This window comes from Daktulosphaira vitifoliae, unplaced genomic scaffold, assembly GCF_025091365.1.
Source record: "Daktulosphaira vitifoliae isolate Bord-2020 unplaced genomic scaffold, ASM2509136v1 Scaffold_1, whole genome shotgun sequence".
NCBI classification, from domain to species: domain Eukaryota; kingdom Metazoa; phylum Arthropoda; class Insecta; order Hemiptera; family Phylloxeridae; genus Daktulosphaira; species Daktulosphaira vitifoliae.
Window position 1 is genome coordinate 1,764,727 of NW_026099572.1, and position 21,246 is coordinate 1,785,972.

The 21,246-nt window shown below is 26.4% G+C and overlaps 1 protein-coding gene across 1 annotated transcript; it reads right to left on the minus strand.

Annotated features, from left to right (window-relative positions):
• Positions 1-3,039: 3,039 nt before the first annotated feature.
• LOC126893753 (uncharacterized) lies at positions 3,040-13,851 on the minus strand. The gene is made up of 3 exons (XM_050664226.1): positions 13,026-13,851; positions 7,357-7,512; positions 3,040-7,028 (listed from the first exon to the last, which is right to left on the minus strand). The coding sequence occupies exons 1-3, from the start codon at positions 13,474-13,476 to the stop codon at positions 5,032-5,034; spliced, it is 2,604 nt and encodes an 867-aa protein (XP_050520183.1). The 5' UTR covers positions 13,477-13,851; the 3' UTR covers positions 3,040-5,031.
• Positions 13,852-21,246: the final 7,395 nt, after the last annotated feature.

Below are 21,246 nucleotides of genomic sequence, written 5' to 3' on the forward strand. Positions count from 1 at the left end.
CACAATTTCATACTAAATTTAAAAACTATAATTAGTATTTATTCATATATTATATTTTAAAATCAAAGAACTACTAATCAGGATATAATTAAAGAAATAAGAGTTCATGTTGCTTTTAAAATATTTCACCAATTTCTCTAAAGGAAACACTATCTACAGATTTGCATCGAAGCGTTTCTTATGATAGTGATTTTAATCACTGTCAGATATCATCTATACTTATCTCATCTATGCCACGTCTATACTGTGCCTCGACCCCACTGTGCTACCGTTTTTTTAATTTGTATTTTTCAAAATGTATACAATAACACATACCTTATATTAAATGATTATTATTGATTAATTGCTTATGTTATTTTTTACCTTCGATGCAAATCTGAATAGGTATTACTATGATGTGTTTTTTTTATATCTGTTGCCACTTTTTCTCAGCTCTCATCGAACAGATTTCTTTCAATGAATACGTCAAAAGATCACAAATCATATCTAGTTGAAGACATTGCCNAACAGATTTCTTTCAATGAATACGTCAAAAGATCACAAATCATATCTAGTTGAAGACATTGCCCTAAAAAATTGTAAAAATACCCTTGTTTTCTTTAAATGGGAGAAATCTCCAAAAAAATACAAATTTTAAAAGTTGGTAAATGTTGACTTTTTTCTTTTTTTGTCTTAAAACTGCAGTAACTTTTTCAAAAATGAACAAATGAACAAAAAATTTTTTATATTAAACTTTAGCTTTCATTTTATATAAATCTTTTAAAAACCTAACTATTTACCTGTCCATAGTGAGGGAATCAAAATAGCAACTTTTTTATAAAAGTCAATTTTTTTAACTTAACTTTTAAAAATGTTCCGGAAATACTGTGTCCTTTTTATGTATGTTCGATTAAAAGTTATATTATGTAATATAAGTTTAAAAAAATAAGATTTCCCGACATCTTATCTTCTATATGCAAATGGCTTCTGCATTTGAAAAAAAAAAATGTAATTTTATGTAAAAATCACCTTCTATTGATAAGTTATTTTATGGTACTTAGAGCTGCTCTAACTTTTTGATAAATGAATGTACCAAAATAATTTTTATTTCTGAATACTTTATATATACCCACACTTATTTTTTTACAAATGACCGTCGAAGATGACAAATTTATTAAATATTTATTCATATATTACACTTATATATCATAAAACTTGTAATCAGGATATCAATAAGGAAATAAGAGTTAATTTTGACATTGGTGGAATAATCCACCAATGTCTTAAAATTAAACGCTATCTATCTACAAAGTAGAGTCGAAGCGTTTCTTATGATAGCGATTTTAATCACTGTGAGATATCATCTATTTTTTTTTTTTTTAATATAGTTTATTTATTTGTTATTTCTAAACATTTTATTTTTGTAGTTTATTCTTTGTCAAATCTCTCAAAACTGATGATTTATCAAAATATAAAATCGTTTTTCTCCTAGTACATCTAATATCCAAGATAAAATGTTACTTGAGTGTGACACAATAAAAATTGAAAGAGCTAGAAAAGAGTGACAGTGATTGTGTCCACATACTAAGTATGTGGACACAAGTAGTTTTATATGCAATTTCAATCGATCCTCGGGATTCTAAATTATTGACTGATATAGCAGGCGAATCGAAAGTTGATCGACTTCCGGTAATCCTTACAGCGCCAAATGTTGAATAATTGCTTGGTGTTCTATAGCATGATACAAGTATAAGGTCTTAAATAACTTCAGTTATATATGATACATTAGAGAAATGAGTTTTAATAGAAAAATTGGTATCTTTTATTTTTGAAACATCTAAATATTTTTTAGATAATTGAAAATTACAAAAAAATAGTTTCTGGGATTTGCTAAGAATACTTTCAAAAAATCATATAATTGAACAACATTATAAACCAATCATTTATTTTGGTTACAATAATGCCCTGTTTTTCATAAGGTTATTACAATAATTATTATCATATATTTAAGAAATACGTATATAGAGTGTATGAAAATAAGTTAAATGTCATAAACAATAAAAACCCTTTTCCTTACATACTGAAAACCTTAAATTTCTCTCTTAAAAAATATTTTGATAAATAGAATTTTTCTCGAAAATATAATTTTGAACAAAATTTGTATTGAAAATTTTGTTGCAATGAATATGTTGTAAAACAATAATGATGGGTAAAATGAAAATTAATTTAATTATTAATTTGATTGTAAAATAATAAATTTAGGTGAAATTTTATAGTAACCCTTTTTTATAGAAAACAATATTATCAATAAATTTAATATTAAACATTTTTATCATAAGTAAAATAGTTTTCGAGATAATCGGAAAAAACTGAAAAATTACCCCATATATCAAATGTTCAACCCTTTTGTGACATGTGTTAAGGTCGATTCACACTATACGGAACGTCAACGTCACGTCACCGATCGGCAGCGCACGTCAAAATATCTAATCATGTATTTATATCGTATTGTTCACATACACCGGCCACGTTACGTAACGTAAATACATAGTAAAGGTCAATTAATACTATACGGAGTGTCAACGTCACGTTATACGGATCGGCACCATCACGTTAAAATATCTAATCATGTATTTATATCGTATTGTTCACATACACTGGCCACGTTACGTAATGTCAACATCACGTAAATACATGGTTAAGTTTTTTTTGACGTGCGATTTGTAATGTGACGTTGTCGTTCCGTATAGTGTGAATCGACCTTTAGGGTTATGCACACTTTCTGTAATAGTAGATTTTAAAATAATTTTTTTGTTCTTTTTGGAAATTTTTTAAAAGTAGAGTTGTCAGATTGTTACAGTAAACGCCTTATTTATTAAACATTTAAGCATAATTAGAATAAAATTAAAAATATACTGACAGTACGTCAGTATGTGATGGTATGAATTGCGTTACAAAAAGTAATGACATAATGATGATTTTAGGTAAAATTTTAATGTTAAAGTTCAATATTTTAACAACAACATTATATTTTTTAGAAAAAACAAATTATACATATTTATATTAATGTTAATTAAAATTTACTAAATTTTAGGCCTAATTTTCACAATGGTAATCTAACATTAATATTACATGGTAAATATTTAACTTTTTTTTGAAGTAGACAATCTAAAATATACTAATAAATTAACATATCATATACTTAGACAACAAAACAAATTTCAATCAATTGTCATTTAGAAAATAATTTTGGCACCATTTAAATTTTAATCATAGGCAATTCAATTAGGGAGCTTAAGGATACTCAGAAATTTTAGTTTGAAAATTAATCTCTCCTAAGGTACAACGTTACATTATAAATAATTTACAAAGGGGCTTATTTTGTGTAACTTATCCAAAAGCCCTCTAAATTTTCAAAATGTACCTATGACTATAATACTTTAGGTTATATTTTACACAATGAATATTAAAAATAATATTTATGAACTTAAAAAAATTGTATAACATAACATTACATTTTCTATGTATTGACAAAATTTTAATACAATTGGGTGATACATAAATTCGGAAAGAAGTAGACCAATGGTAAATTAAAAACAAAATTATTAGAAAATGCTTCTGGAGATACAATTTTTTCGTACTAGTAAAATTTGAATAATAAAATTCTTACATATATTATCTCAATAATATAATGGTTTTGAACAAAGAGATATGGTCTGGAAATGCAATACTTATTTTAAATAAACATTTGACAAATTATTTGTTATGTTTATAATAAAATAAAATATAAAAAGCATAATCGTTAAATTAAAATACGGTTTCGAATTTTGTAATTTTTTTAAATACTTTTAATAATCGTACCTATTTATAGTAATAAATTTGATGTCCTTTTTATTACAATATATGCCTTAGAGATCACGAATTTATAAAACTTTCTGTATAACAAATCTAAAGTGAATATCTATGAGTCACTTTTACAATAGTCGATTGAGGAACAAATGTTCAATAATTATTGAATATCAATGATTGATAATCTAAAATATTGACATCCTTAATCATTCAGATTGGTAATTCGTTATGTGTTATTATATCACATAAAAAATTACTAATAGAATGATATTCTATTATGAAATATAAATTGTATTATTAATTTATAGAAAGATTATAAAAGATAAAAAATCATACTACTGTAAAATAAAATAATTATATTAATTTACAATAACTATTGTTTTCCAGTTTTTTATTCCATTAAAATTTTTATTTAATTACAATTTAGTTCATCATTAATATGGTCATTAATATATGGTTAATACATCTTCACAACCCTTATTTTCTTCAGTCTGTCAATGAATACGTTAATTGAAATAATAATATTAAAATTAAGTTTGCATAATTTGAAATTATAAAAATCACATAATTTACAACAGAAAAATATTGAATTTCAAAAAAAAAAATTATTTTTTTAATAAATTATAAAATGGAAATTTACATGATATAACTATATATATAGAATTTAAAACTTTAAGAATTTAATAACGTTTTTAAGGTTAAAATAAATATATACTTTAATGTAACCACCACTTTTATTATTATATTTGGATAAATGACTAAAATTATGGAATTTAGGAGCTTAATAATCATAAGTGAACAAAAAATTTGAAAATAACTTAAACATTTTATTAAAAAAAAATAATAATTACGGTTAAAAATATTAAAAATACGCATAAATAAATTTGATGATAAACCTGGAGCTAAAAGTATTTATTTTTCTTGTGCATTGTTCATTTGAATTTTTAATTCGACTTAATTTTTTGATTATTCATAATGTGATTAGATAATGATATGATAATTGAAAACTAATTTTATCATTAATAAACATTTATAACTCAAATTTTCAATTATACTTTTACTTTTAAAATTTAAAATAATAACAATCTCATTATTATTGTTATATATAATGCATAAAAAAAATATGTAATATTTATTTTATTGAATAATAAATACAATTATTTCTACTTAGCGAGTTTTTTAAACTACTTTTGCTATGTATACTTACACATTCATACCGTAAAACATCACAGGGTTTTTAGTGGGTGGAGGTGGTGGTGTTTGATTAACAGAAGACATGTTATTATGATCAACAAAGTCTTGCGTAGCATGCTTATTTCGAGTCGGCGAAGTCTGTTTGAGCATTGGCTGCTGTTGTTGATTATGATGATGGTGTTGATGATCTTGAATTGCAGTTGACGATTGTTGCATGGATGATGGTGGTGGTGGAGGTAACTGATAATAACGAGTTGTGGATATTGCTGCTGTCTGAGTTCCTCTAGCAATGACAAACTGCTGACCATGTTGAATACGCGCATGGCCATGTTGATGAACAATGTATTCATTTGGAGGCCGAATAACAGGATGACCCGCGGCCGCGGCTGCTGCTGCCGCAGCAGCCGTAGTTAATAGATGGACTTGTACAGGCCCAACTGCTTGGTATGGAACTCTGATAGTTTGATGTTGACCGTGAGTTACTCTTATTATTGATCGTTGAGCTGTAGCTGCAGGATATGATGGTGGTGGAGGTCGTTCTCCTTGTGCCCGTGTCCTAACTACAGTTAATGGCTGAATGGGTGAATATCCTCTAGGAACAAAATCAGGTGCACTATCAATATTGGAATAGTAAATAGGCCTTATACCTGGACGCTGCTGTGGTGGTTGATTTTTTATCATTATTTGAGCTGAGAATCCTGGCCTAATACCGTGTACTTCAGGTCTTCTATTAAATCCATAATCATCGTTCTCATCATCTTCATCTTCAGCGGCCGATGCTGTACCGGATGATGTTCCGCTAGATGGTAGATACCTCTTCCGTATTTTATCTAACCGGCTAGTATCCTGTTGAACGAGTTGGACAGATTCTTCATGTCTTTGGCCAGAGATTGATGGCTGATGTTGTGTACCAACTACGACATCTGGCTGAGGAGGACAGGATGACTGGTGCTGAGGTAATGGCTCTTGAATGTTAGCTTGTGAAGGGTTTTGTACATTGCCACTAACGCATGCTGTAGCTAAAGAGGTCAAAAAAGGTTTGCTAGACGAATTCGATCGTACAGGTGGTGGCGGTGGTGGTTGTTTCCCACTTGCAGTTACATGCCCATCACATAAATCCAGGGAATCTGTTTTATAAGATGGTTGTTGCTGTTTTTGTTTTTCTTGTTGATTTAAATCATGTTGTTTAGATTCACTACTATTACCTATCACTTCTGACAATTTAGTGTATATAGGCATATGTGTAGTTGCAGATGCCGACTCGCATTGAATTAGAACTGTTGTGTACGGCGAATCTTGGTGTTGATCTATTTTTTTAGTTAAATCTTCTTGATCATCATCACTCTCGCAAGTTAATCTTCGAATCTTTTCAATAAGAGATATTTCTTTACTGTCACTATAGTTTTTCTTTTTTCCAGACATATTTCGCCGCAGCGTGCTACGTTCAATAGTTCGTCGGATAAGGTTACTTGAAGTACCGGTGTCATCGTCATCATCACTTTGAGATTCCTTATATCCATTTAACGAACGACTATCAAAAGCTCTTAACGAATCTTCAGTTATTAAGTATTTGTTCAATAACCGCGCATCGTCGGTGTCTCTGATGCGCGTCGGTGGGCACACAAATTTGGTACTTGGAAACAGTTGACGAACAGCTGAATTAGGATTTTGATTATTGTATATCATAGTATTGTTGCCACATCTAATTATCACATATCCTTCATCTGGAGGCAAAGTAGAATTTACTGCAGTCACATTTGATTGTTCATTCTCTTCTGATTTTGTCGATGTCATTAAAGTTGTTGTTTTAGTTGGTTCACTACATGTGTCATGATCACTGTCTTTAGATGAATTTCTAGTTTCTTGAACAATTTGTCTTTCCGTTACCGTAGTCATAGTAATTGTTTCTACTATGCACCTTGGTTGAGTTGTATTCGAGCTTGTATCAGAAGTAGTTTTTGATTGAGCACTAGCCGTTGTCACTATCGGCTGTAACGTCTCTTCTTCTGTAAAAAATACAATTACGTAAGCATTAAATAATATAATATAGGTAACATTAATATTTTTTAAATCTTTCATTAATATTTAAAAAAATACCAAAAAATTTAGTTAACTCTTCATTTAATTAACATTATAATTTAAAAAAATTTTTTTTTGTATACTGGACAACATAACTTCGTTTCTACTGATTTTGGCCAATTTTAAAGTGTTTTGAATAACAAATTGAACATTTTCATGCAAAAAATTTTTATGTGCTTTTAAAAATTAAACTATGTAGATATGAATCAACAGTATTTTTAGTAATAAATCATAGAAAAACATTTATTGACTTACTGGATAAAGTTATCGACGTTAATTCAGGCCGACTTTTTGTATCTTCAGTTGAGTAAGATGACGGAATAGTACCCATTGTATAACATGAAGGATTAGAATGTGAATTGTAACAATGATTCACCACATCGGAGTTGTACGTCGCTGTTAACTCGTCATCTGTAATAAAATAAACTTTTAAAATATATTATGTCACTAAAAATGAGGTTTTAATCGAGAATTTGACATAAAAACAGTATACCAACTAATAATAAGATTTTTAAATTAATTATTTCTACTGTTTAATGATAAATAGTACAACATAGACAGATGGTAATAGAAGTGTGGTGTACCGGAAAAAGAATATACAAAAATAGAAAACCCGGTGGTGGAAATTGAAAGGGGAAAATGAAAAAGAGTTTATGAAGACGGTAAAAGAGTGATCGGTGTGAAATGTCGAGGGAGATATAAATGATAAGTGGAATAGATTTGCTAGTTATGTAAAGAATACTGCAAAGAAGATTGTTGATTAGAATAGGAGTAGAATGCAGGAAACAAAAAAACCTGGTGGTGGGATGAGGACGTTCAAAAAATCATAGAAAGTAAGAAAAAGCAAATAAAAGTATTGCAGAAGAGCAATAGAAGAGAAGATTGGATGGAGTATAAACGCTTATGCAAAGAAGCTATGTGTATAGTAAGTAAGGCGAAGTTCAAGAGGTATGATGAGTTGTATGATAAGCGAGGAACAAAAGGAAGGCGAGAAAGAAATCAATAGAATCACAAAAGTAAGAAAGAAAAGATCTGAAGATTATCATTATACAAGGTGTATAAAAAGTATTGATAATAAGGTACTCTCGAGTGATGATGATGTGAAAAAAGGTGGAAAGAGTATTTTAAAAAATTACTGAATGAGGAGTACCCAAAACAGACATTAGAGTAGAGGATATCTCGTGGAATGAGATATTTAATTGGCGAGATAGAGTTATGGGAGGCTGTGGCATCAATTAAAAAGAATAAAACAGTAAAACTAGATAAAGTGCCGGTAGAAGTATGGAAATTATTAGGCGGTGTTGACATAAGGCGGTTGAAGGAACTTTTAAATAAAATTTTATTAGAAGATGCTTTAAGCTCTTAATTATTCTCTATAGTGATGAATGAAATTACTAGAGAAATACAAGGAGAGGTGCCGCGGTGCATGTTGTTTGCTAACGATATAGTGTTAATAGGAGAAAATAGGGAGGAAATTAATCAAACGCTAGAAGTGTGGAGATCAGTTCTTGAAGAAAAGGGTTTAAGAATAAGTAGAAGTAAGACAGAGTATATAGAGTACGAGTTTGACAAAGGAGAACACGAGGTAGGTGAAATAAGGAGATCAGTGACAATAGGCGAGGACGTGATTTTAGAGGTGGAAAGTTTTAAGTATTTAGGGTCAGTTGTGCTAAAAAGTGGTGTTATTGACGAGGTTGTAAGACGAATGATTAAGTGCGGGTGGTTGAAGTGGAGAGAAGCGTCTGGCGTCTTATGTGATAAAAGAATTTCAACGAGACTGAAAGGTAAATTTTACAAGACTGTTATAAGGCCAGCTATGATGTATAGTTCAGAGTGTTGGGCGGTTGATAAGAAAGTAGAGCAGAGAATGAGTGTAGCAGAGATAAAAATGCTTAGATGGATGAGTGGAGTGACTAGAGAAGATAAGGAACGGCATATAGGAAGGAGTATAATTGTTGTGTCAATCTTGGATAAGATGAGAGAAAAAAGACTAAGATGGTTTGGTCATGTTATGAGAAGAAAACAATCGGAAGCTGTAAGAACAGTTATAGAAATGAATGTTGAAGGAAGAAGAGGTAGAGGAAGACCAAAAAAGTGATGGAAGGATGCTATTGAATGCGATATGAGGACAGCTGATGTACGCGTAGTTGATATGGAAGATCGTGTCAAGTTGAAGTTTAGGATAAGGGTGGCTGACCCCAAGTATTTGCGATTAAGGCGAAGAAGAAGAATATTTACATCATAAGCGGATATTGATGAAGGCTAAATAGGTATTAGTACTCAAAAATAAAAAAAAACTTACATTTACTTTTATATAAAAATGTAAAAAATATTATTCTATTTACACCTACAGTAAAATTTTTCCGTAACAATTAAATTAAAAACGTTCTTCTTCAACATAATTTTTTTTTTAATTATTTACTAAAATTGAATTAATGAAATTGTATTTTAAACATGAAATTGCCTATGTTTTTCATTTAAAAGGAGTGACTTTACTAATTTGATGATAACACAAGGTACCAATTTTTTCTAATTAGTGGTGTCATTTAAAAATTTTATTAAAGAAAAAAGTTCTATTACGACGGAAGATTAATTATAGACCTAATGTGACCAATTTAATTGTTATTAATAAGTATAAATTATTGATAAATGATGTTGATTATATATATTTAGGATGGTTCTTATTTTTCAAACTCAATTTGTTTATGGCAGTACCCTTTAGATTAGTTAAGTCATATAAGAAAGTAATGTAAGCAAAATTTGGAAGGTTTTAATCAACCCCTTCTATTGCCGCATTGGGTTTAAATATGACAATTGAGGGTAGTTTTCTTTTTTGAGTTTAACTCGATAAGTATTACACTACGTTAAATATATTTAGAACATTAATTATAGAACTTATTATTTATTGCCTATAAAAAAGGTATTAACAAAAATTTTTATATATCAATTATACTTTGAGAAAAATAATATAACATGATAAATTTCATGAAAAGTTGACATAATACTTTTACAAAAATTTTTTTTTTAATTAGTATTTCATAAACATAATATCACGTAAAAATTATTTAATAAGTCAACTATTTAATTGTTTAAGACTAAAAAAAAATAAAAAACTTGTATACTATAAAAACATAATTATTTTAAGACTCGCACTTTATAATGTCCACTTAAGATCAGCATTTGACTTCTAATATGGTTTTTTTAGTTTTTCTCTATCACTTTGTGCATATTTCTTTCGGTAATCTTGTACGGTCTAAACATTTAAATTAATTTATTGAATTTAGATCAAAATGAAAAAGATTAAATTTTTTATCTGTAATAACAACTGTTTTTGTTCTTCGTCTCTAGTAAATTTTTTATTATTTTCTTCTATTATCTTGATTCCCCTCTCTGCTGTGTTATTTAATATTTTCAATGACTTTATTATTTCCTTTCTTATTTTATAATCTTCCTGATATTTCCAGTAAGCTGAATCAACGCTTAAAAAATTTGTTAAAATTTCAAACCGCTTAAACATTCCAATTGATTTGAAATTTATCAACTATGTTGGTAGTTCTTTTTTAATAAAATTGGGGATATCATGTAATGTAATCAACGATTTTTTTTTTAGATCAGTTTCTTCCTCATTTTGTTTCGTATTATAATCTATACGGTCATCAAACAAGGAAAAAATAATACTTTTTGGATTTAAATACCATAAATGATTAATTTTTTTTTTTAAAGCCACGTCTGCAATTTTCTTATTTTGAGATTTATAAGCTTCTAATTTTCCAAAAAATAGTATATCATTGAGGGGAACTTCTATTGCGTTGATAAAAGACAACGAAGCTTGAATGCAACATTTGACCACAAAACAACAAGTATCTTTTAAGGATGTTTCTTCTCTACTGTTTAGTATAAATTGTTTTTTAAATAAAAATATTTTTCATCAATACATTGCTTCAGCCATCTATTTGGCTGATTGACATAGACCAGATTGTCGAAAAGTAGTTTCCATTATAGGAACACAGCCTACAAATATAATTACGAATTCAAAAAATTCTTGATAATCATCTCCAGTGAGATCTTAGTAATTTTATTTTTCATATATAAAATTAATTAATTAGCTTCATCTTCTATAATATTCTATATCTAAAGTTTAATTATAGCGTTTTAAAAAAATATTATTAGAACCATTTTTATATGCAAAATTTTATGCATTTACAATCACTTATTAAATATATTACAATAACTGTAAAAAACAAATAATGCTAAATTTTGAAAGTTTATTATATTTTATTACTTTTCTCAAAGTATAATACTTATTATTATTATACTATATAGTTAAACTCAAAAAAGAAAAAACTACCCTCAATTGTCATATTTCAACCCCAATGCTGCAACAGAAGGTGTTGAGTAAAACCTTACAAATTTTGTCTGCATTATTTACTTATTCGACTGAACTAATCTAGAGAATACTCTATAAAAATTTTTTTAAAAAATGTCTACCTATATAAATAAGCACAATTTATGTTATTATATATAAATACACTATTCAAATTAATCAAGCTTTAAATCTTATATTGTATGACAAATATACTCTCATTTCTTTCAAAGTACAAGTTTATATACAAACATAATGAAATTACACAATTATTAAAATTATTATCATAAACTATTTTGATTCGGTAGTGATCAAAGTAAGTTCGATTATACTAATCTTCTTTAGTTGATAACAATTTCAGTACAATTACTATAGAAATTCTAATTTATCACAAGATATTGACTAGAATACATTTTTTTCAGAAGAGGGATAACAACTTACCTTTAATATTATGTATTGATAAACACAAAAATCTACATCATTTTTTTTAAATTATAATTATATTAATAATAGTAATTTAAAACTAAAAAAATTCTTAAAATATTTAACTCAAATAATTTCAAAAAAATTACTAAAAAATTGCGGATTTGTATTTTGGAAAAAATATTAATATCATCAACACTTAACACATACTAACTCGCTAATAAAAAAAAATTTCCTTATATACCCTTATAATGGACCTTATAACCTTGTAACGTTATCACTAAGTAATATTATAATATATTATAGTTTATACAAGTTCAATAATGAATTTTTCAGTCCCAATTACTTAAATTGTCCTTATTTTTAAACATTTCTATTGTCTCCCTTATATTTAGTTCTTTAAAATTATTTATGTTTTTAATTAGCTTCATGGTTTTAATGAAGTAATTATGTGTCAATAAATTTTCAACCACAGGAGATTTATCAACTTCTTAATTTTTAATGTTTCTTAAGTATTCTTTAAACCTGACCCTTATATATTTTTTTCTTTGACCTATATAACATTTAATAAAATTTTCACATTGTATTTTATAAATGTCCAATTTTCTCGATTTCGATTTACTTTTAAATGTTACTAAAGTAATACCAAATATTTTAAAAATTCTGGCTAGTCAATTCGAGATGACTAGATAGTATAAAATTAACGTTTTAATTACTTTTTATTCCCCGCGCTAGTGAATGTACTAGCTGTCTTCCTTTATTTATTCCATTGTTGTATTCTGACTAATTTTGAAATTACGTTTTCGATATTTTCATTAAATTTAACTTTTCTCTTATAACACCTAATTCTTTATCAAAATCTATTTTATTAATAGGAATATTAACTAATCAGTATACAATTTTATTAAAATCTGGCATTTAGTGTTGCCAACTGTGGTTAGTAACAATGATTATCATTAACAACACTTAAAACTTATTTAATTTCTTTTTTGTCAACTAATTCACGTTATTGCAATATAGTCATTTAAAAAATTTGTTAGAACTCGAAATAACTGAGAGTGCTAAGTACTTCCTAGCATTTCTTTAAGTGCGCTTATTAACAGGTATAATAACACTTAAAAATAAGGGTTGATCTTACCACATATGTGATGGTCGTATGATGAGGGCACGTGTCTAGGACAACCATCTTTGTAACCATCAGGAGGGCTTAATGTAGCTGGTTGCTCTTCATACGGATCGAATAGTAATCTACGAGTGTTTTGATCGTCAACCCAGGGTTGAAAACACGTCGAGTCACCACAACTACACGGTTGCTGTGACCAAAAGTCAAAGTCTTCTTCATCAAAATCACAATCATCGTCTCGGATTACAATTACGTAATCTGACTCAAAAAATGTATTTTTACTTTCGTTAAACTGTACGCGTCTTTTGTTTTTTGATCCAGATGCTTTACGACTAGTCCCCGTTCGTTTTAAAGCTGACTTTTTTGGCTTTGCTTCACTGCTACCATTAAACTGTAATGTTTGTTGATGACCATCATCTGATACACTTTGATTTGGTTCTGTATCTTTCTTTTTCTTTTGTTTCATCGTCGACGTCGTCGTCGTCGTTGATTCCACAGTCACGCATCAACGATAGTCAATCTTGTTCGCGAACGGATTAAACCAATCACAGATCTATCTTCACTCAAATCATTTTTACCAAGTACCCATCATTTCACAGAAAATTTATTTGGGTTAACTTGAATCCGTTTATTTATACACATTTGTAAACTCAACTAAAAAGCAAAGTATAGACATATTTTTTAAGTGCATGAAAAAAACTATATAAAATTAGCACTCAACAACAAAAAACGATTATTATACCATTAGTTTATAAAGCCTAAAACATCAACGTGTATGAGCGAACTTAAACGACAGCAGCAATCAGATGGCATACAGGTCGATAATACCGAGCACTCTTGTTAGGAACGCCGCGACGTTACCGCTTCCACCCCAAATTTCCTCATCTGACCCAAACAACCGAGACGGTAGCGACTGGTAGCGCTTTAGCCGCACCCTTCCAAGCATTGCTATCTCATGTATCTAGAATACTTTAAACATTACTTGAAAAATGATTGAAAAAATTAAAACAAAAATAATTTCCACATGCAAGGTATTTAAAAACAATAAGTTTGTTACCTATTAAAAAAATAAGTTAAGGTTAAACGGAAAAAATAATTACAATATACTAACACTAACGGAATTCATAATAATCAAAAACGGTTGAGTTGAAAATGAATTTCAAATGCAGTGTAAATCAAAAGATGAATAATATCAAATATTGGTACACATGTTGAAGATAATTAGAGTTAAAGGAAATCATAACAGAAAATTTTTTTACTGATTTTATTAATGACTGTCATGTGAGGATAAATCACTTTTGTGTAAATTAACTGAAATTTTACTTCAAAATAAAAGGGAACCTCTGTTTAATTTTCATTTCTCTAAAATGTATTTTATAGAATAATAATCGCATAACTTTTCTAATTAAAGTAGGCCTTATTTTTTAAACTATAAATTTTTTCCTAATTTCTTCTTTAAAATTTTGTTTGCAAGAACATTCTGATTTATGAAAAAAAAAGAAATAAGCAAATTATATTAATTATACTAAAATCAGAAATACTCTTACCATTGTACCATTGAATACATACACAAATCATAAAAACAATTTTTGTATGGTAGTAATTTACGTACACAATTTTAAAATAATTTTATAAAATATAGGTTTTTCAAGTTATGAATAAATATAAAATAACGAAAAACTTGTTATATATAAATTTAAAATCATGTTTAAAAGAGTTTAGCAAGCTTGATACAAATAATCAGGGGATTTTCACCACATAGCCAAGGACCATTTAACATAAACTAGATTTTAAAGCTCTTGCTAATTTTTTTTAGTGAAGTAAAATTATAAATAAATGTATTCTAACTTTGCAATAACACTTAGTTATTAGTATTTCGTTATACAGAGGGATGATGACTACTTACTTGAAAAATCGAACGCTCTGTATATGTTAATAATTGTGACAAAAATTAAAAATGACAACATAACCTAAACACATGTAAAATTGTAAAAATAATTTTTAATTTTTAATGTATTAATGTTATAAATAAACATAAGCGCAATTAGTAAAAAAAAATTAAGAGTGCTAAATGTAATTTTCCTCTCTTTTTATGTAATAATAAATGAAATTTTTCAAAATTTCTAGGAACATTAAGTAATTAAAACAACTTTTTTTTTCACTGATACATAAAGAAGAAACCATGTTTCATATTTAAATTTTTGAATATAGTATAATACTATAATTTATATTTATTTGACTATATTATAATCAGAAGGTATCTGTACATTACATAAATAAGAATTATTTGTTTAGTTTTCATTTTGACATAAATTCATCATTCTTTTATCAATATCAAATATTTTGTGAAACATAAAACAGACATCGTACAGTTAAAAATAAAGTGATAGCTGTTATTGTTTATTAAATAAATAAATATTCTAATAATAAAACATGAATGTTAGTGTTATTTTTATTTTTTATGAACTTTAATATTTATTATTTGTTATTATTAAAAAAAATTTAATTTTACATAAATAAGGTTATAGTTGTTGACTATAATCATGTATAAATATGTATCTTGATAAATTAAAAAGAAAGTTAAATTTATTAAACAAATTGTCAGTTAATATACGGTCAACAAACCGTTTATCGATAATACAATTGAAGTGTAGTAAAATCAACAAGTTATTGGTTATAAATTAATTGTTAATATCATCAAAATAATTTATAATATTATAAGTAATGATTGTTATAATTCGTCTAATTATATCAAAAAATCTCGTTATTTTTTTACCTAAAATATTACGATTGCTGTTATTAATAAAATTATTATTATTTTTACCAGGATTTACGTTTGCATAAAAAATGAAATAATTTAATTGATTGGAATAGACATGCGCAAATTTTGCTTCGGGATATGCTACAAAAGTATAAGTGGTACTTTAAGGTAGTGATTTTTTTTTTTTATCAATTTAGGCTTTTAATGAGTGGTTAATTTAGACTGAGTAAAAAGACTGAACAAGTTAGTTATTTTTTCTATCTGTTTTAATATTTTACATTATTAATGAAAAAAAATTAAATATCTAAAATACCTTAAATGATATTTAAACAATGGCTCCCGAAACCGGAGGGGCAAAATTATTATGCCCCCACAACCGATAGAATCTGACAAAAAAACCATACTTAATTATTTAGCTATTCCAATTTTAAGATTAAAAAAAACGCAGCAGGAGTTCATGGCACAGTATGGACCTGGCATAGTTAAGACAAGTATAGATGATATTTGACAGTGATTAAAATCATTATCATAAGAAACGCTTCGATACAAATCTGTCGATAGTGATTAATTTTAAGAAATTAATAGATTATACTAAAAACAAAATTATCTCCTATTTTTTGTTCTACTTCGACTGCCATTTGCACATAGAAAATAAATCGTCGTTACAAATTTTTTTTTTTTGAACTTCTAGTACATAAAATAAGCTTTATTTTAATAAATTTAAAAGACGCACATTTTCAAAAATTAAGTTGAAAAAGTTATAAATTTTATACAAATTTTCTTAACTTTGAAGAGCAGAATAATCAAAATAAGTATAAATTTATATTTAATGTAAGTTAGAATCATGTAAATTTTATATTTATTGGTGAACTCATTACTATGGCAAACTCTTTTAAGGTATTTTAAAATAAACAAAAAATATATATATAATTTGAACACAAAAATACCATGTTTTTTAACTTGCATAAAAAAGATAGGAAGTGGATAGCTTTGATTTGATATATGTATTAAGAATGACATATGTTTCCGGAACATTTTAAAAAATTATGTTGTTTAAGTTTTACTTTTTATAAAAAGTAAATATAAAAAAAAAAGGTATGTATAATGTATTTAGAAAAAGAATTTGTGTTGTTCCAAACATTTTTCAAGAAGTTATAGAAATTTAAAGTTGAAAATATAAAATCAAAAATTTTAACACAAAAATAACATAGTTTTAACTAAAGCAGCCATTTGTACGTACATAAAAAGTCGTTAAAATTTTTAGTAATACAAAAAATAAGCTTTAATTTACCATATATTTAAAGGACATAGTATTTTCGAAACATTTTCAAAAGTTAAGTTGAATTTTGTAAAAAAGTTGCTATTTTGAATCTCCCCTATGGGCAGGTATATAGGGTTAGATTTTCAAAAAATGTATACTAAATGAAATGAAATACTTATGGTATGTTTCGTTAATTTTTAAAAATGTTATGACTGTTTTAAGAAAAAAAACCCAGCACAGGGGGGTCGCGGCACAGTTGTGACGTGGTATAGTTGGATCAAATATAATGATATCTGACAGTGATTAAAATCACTATCAAAAATAAACGCTTCGATGCAAATCTTTAGACGNTACCTTTTATTTCTTAATTAAAAAGTATATTGTATTAATAAGACAGCACGACAAAATTTGTGTCATATAATGCTTATGGCTAATTTACCGATAGGTTATTTGTCACTAATTTCGAACAAAAATAGGTGAGCTTGAATCTTATTTTTTCGACCTAATAAAATTTGAAATAGTTAAATATTGTAGCCAAATATTAAATAAGAAAAATATATTTTGACCTTATACTGCGGACATGTTAGCATCATTACAGCTATTACTGAACTGTATTGATTCATGCATTTTTCAAGAAGTTATAGAAATTTAAAGTTGAAAATATAAAATCAAAAATTTTAACACAAAAATAACATAGTTTTAACTAAAGCAGCCATTTGTACGTACATAAAAAGTCGTTAAAATTTTTAGTAATACAAAAAATAAGCTTTAATTTACCATATATTTAAAGGACATAGTATTTTCGAAACATTTTCAAAAGTTAAGTTGAATTTTGTAAAAAAGTTGCTATTTTGAATCTCCCCTATGGGCAGGTATATAGGGTTAGATTTTCAAAAAATGTATACTAAATGAAATGAAATACTTATGGTATGTATATAAAAAATTTTTTTTTGATTCGTTAATTTTTTAAAATGTTATGACTGTTTTAAGAAAAAAAAGTTAAAACAAGTTGAAAATTATCGATTTTAAAAATAGTAATTTCTATGGGGGCTTTTTACTGTTTACAAGGAACGAGGAAAAATTTACTATTTTTGAAGATAATGTCTTCAACTAGATATGATTTTTGGTCTTTAAACGTATCGTTGAGAAAAGTTGGTCTAGTGATAGCTCAGAAAAGAATTGACAGACACAAAAAATAACAATAAATAAACACATCATAATAAAATTAATACCTTTTATTTCTTAATTAAAAAGTATATTGTATTAATAAGACAGCACGACAAAATTTGTGTCATATAATGCTTATGGCTAATTTACCGATAGGTTATTTGTCACTAATTTCGAACAAAAATAGGTGAGCTTGAATCTTATTTTTTCGACCTAATAAAATTTGAAATAGTTAAATATTGTAGCCAAATATTAAATAAGAAAAATATATTTTGACCTTATACTGCGGACATGTTAGCATCATTACAGCTATTACTGAACTGTATTGATTCATGCATTTTTCAAGAAGTTATAGAAATTTAAAGTTGAAAATATAAAATCAAAAATTTTAACACAAAAATAACATAGTTTTAACTAAAGCAGCCATTTGTACGTACATAAAAAGTCGTTAAAATTTTTAGTAATACAAAAAATAAGCTTTAATTTACCATATATTTAAAGGACATAGTATTTTCGAAACATTTTCAAAAGTTAAGTTGAATTTTGTAAAAAAGTTGCTATTTTGAATCTCCCCTATGGGCAGGTATATAGGGTTAGATTTTCAAAAAATGTATACTAAATGAAATGAAATACTTATGGTATGTATATAAAAAATTTTTTTTTGATTCGTTAATTTTTTAAAATGTTATGACTGTTTTAAGAAAAAAAAGTTAAAACAAGTTGAAAATTATCGATTTTAAAAATAGTAATTTCTATGGGGGCTTTTTACTGTTTACAAGGAACGAGGAAAAATTTACTATTTTTGAAGATAATGTCTTCAACTAGATATGATTTTTGGTCTTTAAACGTATCGTTGAGAAAAGTTGGTCTAGTGATAGCTCAGAAAAGAATTGACAGACACAAAAAATAACAATAAATAAACACATCATAATAAAATTAATACCTTTTATTTCTTAATTAAAAAGTATATTGTATTAATAAGACAGCACGACAAAATTTGTGTCATATAATGCTTATGGCTAATTTACCGATAGGTTATTTGTCACTAATTTCGAACAAAAATAGGTGAGCTTGAATCTTATTTTTTCGACCTAATAAAATTTGAAATAGTTAAATATTGTAGCCAAATATTAAATAAGAAAAATATATTTTGACCTTATACTGCGGACATGTTAGCATCATTACAGCTATTACTGAACTGTATTGATTCATGCATTTTTCAAGAAGTTATAGAAATTTAAAGTTGAAAATATAAAATCAAAAATTTTAACACAAAAATAACATAGTTTTAACTAAAGCAGCCATTTGTACGTACATAAAAAGTCGTTAAAATTTTTAGTAATACAAAAAATAAGCTTTAATTTACCATATATTTAAAGGACATAGTATTTTCGAAACATTTTCAAAAGTTAAGTTGAATTTTGTAAAAAAGTTGCTATTTTTAATCTCCCCGGTGGGCAGGTAAAAGTCAGATTTTCAAAAATATAATATCAAATAAAAGGGAATTGCTTAAGGTTAGAATACAAGAAAAAATAATTTTGATTTGTTCATTTTTAAATAAGTTATGTTAATTTTTAGAAAAAAAATGTCGAAATTTACCAATTTTAAAAATCGTAAATTTTTGGTGGATTTTCACTAACTAAGAAACCATACGCATCTTTTTATAAAAATATATTTTTAGCAAGAGATTTTTATCGAGTTATCCCAAACGCTAATAAAATTGGGAGCCATACGAGATTAAAACAATAATGCTCAAAATCTGCACTATTTTTTTAAAAAAATAAGTCTCTCACTAACAGAAATGAACTTAAAAAAAACTTCTTTCTTTGCGTCTATTCCTATTCACGCAATATTATAAACTAACTTAAAAACTTAATAAAAAAACTATAAATTTCATTGGGTAAAATTTATAACTATTAGAAATTAATTACAAAACCTAAAATAGGGTGACTTTACCAGTGATTGAACAGTTAAGATTTTTTCAAATTTAAAGTTCTTTATTTATTTAAATATTATTACTTTTGATTAATTAAAAAAATTTTGCAGCCCTGCTAAAGCACATCTTGTAAGCCGATGTTAATTATTAAAACTACAAAGACAGAAAAGTGATTTTATCGCTGAAACAGTAAAAACCAGAAATAAATTATACAAAATTAAATTTGGAGCAATAATATTTAGTCCAAAAATCTTTTATATTGTTTATATAAAATATATAACTCTGTTGTAGAGCACAAAATCGTTTATTTAAATAAAAATAAATTAACTTTTAAAAATTCTTTACTAGATAATTTTTTTATATCTATTGTTATTTCATTAAATAAATGTATAATACATTTATTTATTTTACACATCATAACGTTACAGTACTTACATTAATACATTTTCTTTAATATAAAATATTTACAAATTTTATCAAAATTAAAAATATTTCGTACTTTTATTAAAATAATACATCGTAAATTGGGCTATTATTTTTTTATCTTATCAAATAATTATCACAGAAACTAATAATTTAAATTAAAAATGTTGGAAATATTTTAAACACAATCTAAAACTGTGTACATTTGTATTTATTATGTTGATATAGGTAAGAACAGATAATATCATCAATTATTAATTATACTAACTATATTACCGTTAAATTGAATTCAAGACATTAAAATGTCTGAATTGATAATAAAAAAATAACAATAATAAGTAAATTCTAATGTATCGGTATTATCATCAGGTTGATTTACTTTGTCAACATACTCGTATAAGAGTATTAATTATGGAGAGTCAGTTATATATAATAATTGATATAAAAAAAATGGTTTGAAATTGTTAAATTAACCATATATTACCAATCATTTTTTATTAATATTGTATTATTACATAATTAAAAAAAATGTATGTACATTTTTTAATTACACTAAAAATTTATAAAATTATGTTTTTATAAAAATTACCCGTAATAAACATTTTTATAATTCGAACTTCTTAATTTTTTTAAAAAATTTAATTTTGACTTCAATCGATAAAAGTAAATAATTTACAAAATATTATGT

Bases quoted from the DNA above. Each gene is read 5' to 3' on its own strand.
- LOC126893753 (XM_050664226.1), bottom strand. From the start codon at position 13,476: ATGAAACAAAAGAAAAAGAAAGATACAGAACCAAATCAAAGTGTATCA. The intron at 7,513-13,025 runs GTAAGATCAACC...ATTTTATTACAG, and splicing joins ATACGACCATCACATATGTG to ATGACGAGTTAACAGCGACG. The intron at 7,029-7,356 runs GTAAGTCAATAA...TATTTTTTACAG, and splicing joins AACGTCGATAACTTTATCCA to AAGAAGAGACGTTACAGCCG.